Source organism: Hydractinia symbiolongicarpus, chromosome 9 (genome assembly GCF_029227915.1).
Source record: "Hydractinia symbiolongicarpus strain clone_291-10 chromosome 9, HSymV2.1, whole genome shotgun sequence".
NCBI classification, from domain to species: Eukaryota; Metazoa; Cnidaria; class Hydrozoa; order Anthoathecata; family Hydractiniidae; genus Hydractinia; species Hydractinia symbiolongicarpus.
Genome location: NC_079883.1, coordinates 21,098,637 through 21,103,888, shown reverse-complemented (window position 1 = coordinate 21,103,888; position 5,252 = coordinate 21,098,637). Strand labels below are relative to the sequence as shown.

At 33.6% G+C, this 5,252-nt stretch overlaps 1 protein-coding gene across 1 annotated transcript; it reads right to left on the bottom strand.

The window, feature by feature from the left end:
* Positions 1 to 430: 430 nt before the first annotated feature.
* Positions 431 to 4,908, bottom strand: LOC130657825 (uncharacterized). Its single transcript, XM_057460823.1, has 7 exons — positions 4,272 to 4,908; positions 3,834 to 4,180; positions 3,229 to 3,535; positions 2,869 to 3,072; positions 2,168 to 2,370; positions 1,658 to 1,918; positions 431 to 974 (listed from the first exon to the last, which is right to left on the bottom strand). The coding sequence occupies exons 1-7, from the start codon at positions 4,430 to 4,432 to the stop codon at positions 724 to 726; spliced, it is 1,734 nt and encodes a 577-aa protein (XP_057316806.1). The 5' UTR covers positions 4,433 to 4,908; the 3' UTR covers positions 431 to 723.
* Positions 4,909 to 5,252: the final 344 nt, after the last annotated feature.

The window sequence follows — 5,252 nt, the reverse complement described above, 5'->3', positions numbered from 1 at the left end:
TGGAGAAATGGCCATGTTGGCGTCAGCAACAATTAGCGTATTTTAAAAGTTGAATTTAACTAAATAAACTGAGATCTTAAGTCCGCTGTAAACGTTGACAAGTTCAAATTTTGTGGATGTAATATAGAAACAACCCTAATAACTACTTTTGGGGACGAGCTTCAAAATGAGTTCACTTTGTGAATAAATTTTGTCAGCAATTGTAGTTACATGAAAGACAGGAATGTATATTACAATACCGCTATTTTTTTGAATCAACATGCATGACAAACAAAAGTCCTGCTTCGAGAGCTATGCACAAGTGAAATATCGTTTTATTTATTATCCGTTTAAAGTCGTTTTATTTCTATTTTTACTTTATAGAGAAGTAATTTGACTATTGTGCACAACCTCGCTCCCAGGGCATTTTGCCTTGTATAACGGCTCAGGGACCACAATACCCTGGGGATGAGGATGTATTGTTCAGTAATATTTTAAACAGGACTGAAGTTTTACTTACCACCACCTAAATCTGTGAAAGGATCACTGTAATTTCTCAATATATAGCGATACCACATAAATCTAGAAACAAAAAACTTTTTTTTTTTTTTTTTTTTTTTTCACTTTTAATGTGTTATTGACAAATTATAAATAAGCAAAGTAGATACAATGTGACTGATTAGGTCCCCTTTAAAAACATTTTGAGTTCAGTGGCGTATCCACAAGGGAATATTCTACATTAAATCACTCGTTTGTTAATGACGTAGGGGCAGTCATAACATTGAGTGCTGTTGGTAATTCGATACCCATCATCATTTCCACTCCTTGCAATACTCTATTCACTGGATTTGCGCGTATGGCATCCATTGTTTGATTTTTAAACATCTCCGCCATTTTTCTTTCATGAGGCTTCACTTTGAATCTTTCCATTGCATCATAATCCAGTATAGCAAACTCCGCTTGTCGGATTTTCAGCAATGCGTCTACTGTTTGATCTAAATTAAAAACAAATTTGGTTAGTGAATGTAACAAAAATATATATTCGTTTTTTGTAGCGCAGGGACAGAATGCTAGAAGATGCAGTTACATTAGAAACGACTGAACAGCTAAAATATGACGGGGCAAGGTCTTGCTGTTACAGCTGACTTTAGTATGTGAACCAAAAAGACCATCCCAAAGACTAAGCAAAAAGTTTGCGCAGTTTAAAATTTACGTCTGTGACATCAACCTGTGCAGCGATTACTAGGTCCTATTGTCCAAGGTAAATTGCCTATGGATGGGATGAAAAAGTAAAGTTTCAAAATCAATTGTTTTCTCCGCCAAATAGACCTTAGAACAGCGGCTTTTGTCTCATGAATTTATAAAGAGCAATGATTGAAAAATTCTCGGATTTTATTAATATTAGCAAAAGTAGTTATCGGAATTCTTATGTTTTTGGCTTATTCTCCCATCAAAATTATTTGGTTTTTTGTTGGATTTTTACAAAGTGATGCCCATTCCAGATAAACTGTCGTTAAAGTCCCGAAGCTTAATAGAATCCTACCATTTAGAGCTAAGACATTTGGTTTTATCCCTAAGTAAAACCTTTACACATCGTACTGCTGTAGCTACGTGAAAGTGCGTGAAAGTGCATTCTTAGAGAAACACAAACCTGCTTAATAACACATAGACTACTTACTCTTAAGGAACTTCATGATCGCTCTTGCGTTGTTAACACTTGGATCATCGTATGTTACTGATATATGTCCTGGCAGAGCTGTATTATTTAGGAATTCAGCAGCTGTATATGGTGTAGCTGACATCCTACCCACTGGTCGATAGATGCCATCGAAATTTATTTGACTTTGCTGTTGTCTAAGCCACCAAATCTTGTCCACCATGCCATGATGCATGAAGAATTCTGGAACTGTAGCAGATTGGAAGCTGCACATTGTGCCTCCTATTGATAAACATAGAAAACTTGTTAATACAAAAGAGATGTCCGTAGCGCTAGAAACACAGTATAGAAACAGTGGATACTAACACATGATAACGACACAAAGTATGCAGTCTTGTAAGATAAAGAAAAATACATTGATCAAAAATTATTCAGATGTTTCATAACTTTTTATGTTTGTTTTCTGTTCCTGACCTGAAGGTAGACTTTTGTCTGGAACGGAATTAAATTAAGACATTTGTAAAAACCTACCGATCAAACAGTGAACAGTGTCGTGCATATTTACTCTGACAAAAATTTCGAAATCGGGGAATGGAGCATCAGAAGCCAGTAAGCTTTGGACAATATGTGCATTAGGAGTACGTCCTCTTAAATCTCTGCGCAAACATTCTCCATTTGGTATTCTCCAGCCCCCAAGTTGACCAAACTTGCCATTCATAACACAGTTCGTTATACTAGCAGCAAAGTATTAAATCATTAGAATTTTGGAATAAAATTTCGTAGACTAGTATTTTACAAGTACACATACAATCTACGTAAAAAGTAGAGGTTAAAATTCGAAAATTGTCCGATCAGTAATAATTTAATTTCGATAGTAGACACACGCTTTAAAAGTTCTGAAATTCACTTGTTAATGCTTATACAGTTAATTAACAACTAAGGTTCTTTGGTTAGATCTAACATTTTAAAAACACTGATTATTGATGACGTCAATATTTTTTAAATTTCCAAGTTTTGGTCTATGTAAACACTTTTATTACATAGTTCATATTATCCCTAAGCATATTTTATTGTGATTAAGAATGTCATAAAACTTAGGATCAGTCCTAAATTACAAATAGTGTTTCATATATACGGAAACAATTTTTGTCAGAAACAATACACAAGATAACGATTTCTGAAGAATTAAAAAAAGAACACAAAAAGTTAAATAAACACGAAAAGGTTATTACCTATCAGATCGTCCTCCCAATCCATCAGGTCTATTTCCAAACAAATACATTGGATTAAAAGGGTCATGTGACATCAAGCTCCAATCCCAATATGGTACTGTGACACGGCAGTCGATTTCTTTTAACATGTTTTCCAAAATAAGTATGAACCAGCGATGCCATGGAAAGAATTGTGAAGCCTCGTGAATTCCATCAAAGAAATGCCTATGTTAGAAATAGATATTCTGTTTTTTTAGATCTATAAAAACGCGTTATTTTCACAAAAAATAAAAAAAAAAAAATAAAAAAAAATAAGGATTTTCGATAATATCTCTCAAATGAAAATTCAGTGTTTTTATTGCGATCTATTGTTATACTTAACTTGTTTTAAAATTAACAAAATATCTTTTTTCCTTTCTGCACTGAAACACCCACCGAGAAAAAAATAACACTGGCACCAACCTGGAATGGATGTTGATAAAGTTCTCGTATCGCACTCTGTAGGCTGGATCGCTTGTTAGTTTAATGTACGTATCAATAAATCTTGTTCTGTCTTTCACCGTCATTGAATTGGCTTCTTCTCGTACACGCTGGCAATGTACAATGTGACCGTTGACACATTGACATCGGCGATGACATACGTCATGCCAAGAACTTGAGCTAGAACCATTACAATATAAGTAATAAGCTATAAAGGAAAAGAAGAAATGGTAAGAGAAACAATTATTGCGGTCATATTTACATGGTATATATTTTTATCATTAAATATTATAACCTCACCATTACTTTTCTTATATGCTCGTAAAACCTTTTTCAACTTAATTTTAGGTATACATAATTTTTTTAAAGTCTATCCGCGATGCAATTATTTCACTTTTATCAAGACTGATGTAGCTATCTTCTTTAAGTTAATTTTTATAAGTCGCTTTTACAACAATTACCTTATAGGGAGAATGTTTAATATTTTCCGCAATATAATTTCTTACCAGCTGGCAAAAGATTATTCACCCACTTCCATGCTTCATAAGATTCAAAGGCGAAATGATATTGCTGATTGTTGTTTCCACTGGAAGATTTAATTTTATCAATGTTGTCCCCATGTACTGTCTTTCCGTTACTGAATACAAACCTCTTAACATTATGAGTTTCCAATCTATCTACTACTGAGTTTAGAAGCACGCGATCAGCATCGTTTCCTACCACCCCATTGGTTACTGCCACTAAAACTCTTTTTGTGTTTGGACGCGTAAAGGTAGAGTTGCTAAGAAATAGTTCTTCTGCTCTTGCTAAAGCTTTTCCGAGAAATGCAGAACTATTTCCTGCATAAGATGTGCTAAAAATAAAAAGAACGTGAATTACATGGGATTGTCAGTGTTATTAAGACAATTCGAATACAAGAAATTGTCAGGACAAAACTGCTTTACCTTGCTTTGAGTATTGACAACTGTATTCCTATTCTGTTAGTGTACGTATCAAACGTAAAATGTGTTTTAACTTGACTGCTGAAAGTGATTAGCCCCACTCGAGTTGTTCCTGGTGAAACACTGAAAAAGTCGAGGAATTTCTTTAACAACCTCATCGACATAACATAATCCAGCTTTCCAATGCATGCTGATTCATCGACTACAAACAACAGATCAATTGGTGGTGGCAACACTAAAAATGAAGTTATTGGAAATCACGTTATAAAAAGCGGTCGGGTGGTTTGATTTTATTATTATTATTATTTATAACAAAATGTAAACAAAAAAAAAACATTTAAGAGTACATAACACTTTTCTTTAAACGAAAAGCATCTAATGTAACATTCGAGTCCCATTAAAAGCCAGTTTATATGATAACGCCAGAGCGAGGTGATAAACAAAGACATTTCTATTAAGACTTGGTAAATACAGTAAATTGCTATATACATACCTTCGCTACGGCTTCGTAACCCAAGATTGAGAAAATTTGCTTTAACATCTTTCATTAAATTTTCATACGGGTTTTCGCCGGCTTGTAAACCTAGAACGACAACAATAATAAAGTAAATTCAATATGTTGTCAAGGGAACAGCTTGTTGGTTTGGTTAAAAAAAGGTAAAGTTTGTCTTAAACTGAAGACGCACGGTTTATTCTTTGATCAAAATAAACACTTAAGTCTACTTTTTTTTGGTTAAATAAAATACATTTTCTAAACAATTTGAAAGTACCGAGTTCCTAAGGAGAATTAACGTAGCTAGCTGATAATATTTTCGCGCAAATTTTTTGCACTTCTTTCTCCTTTCGATTTTTCACCAGCTGTGTAAGTAAATCTTTACCTTGTCAGATCAAAGAAAATGATGATGTAATATTACAAAAATAGAAGATGAAAATATACTTCATAACTCCATCACTTAATAAGTAGCAAACTTTTATAACATTTAA

What these genes read in the sequence shown, in the direction of transcription:
- LOC130657825 (XM_057460823.1), bottom strand. Translation starts at nt 4,432, where the DNA reads ATGTCGATGAGGTTGTTAAAGAAATTCCTCGACTTTTTCAGTGTTTCA. An exon ending in GAATAATCTTTTGCCAGCTG is followed by an intron (nt 3,536 to 3,833) that starts GTAAGAAATTAT and finishes TTTCCTTTATAG; the next exon opens with CTTATTACTTATATTGTAAT. An exon ending in TTGGGAGGACGATCTGATAG is followed by an intron (nt 2,371 to 2,868) that starts GTAATAACCTTT and finishes CTTTGCTGCTAG; the next exon opens with TATAACGAACTGTGTTATGA.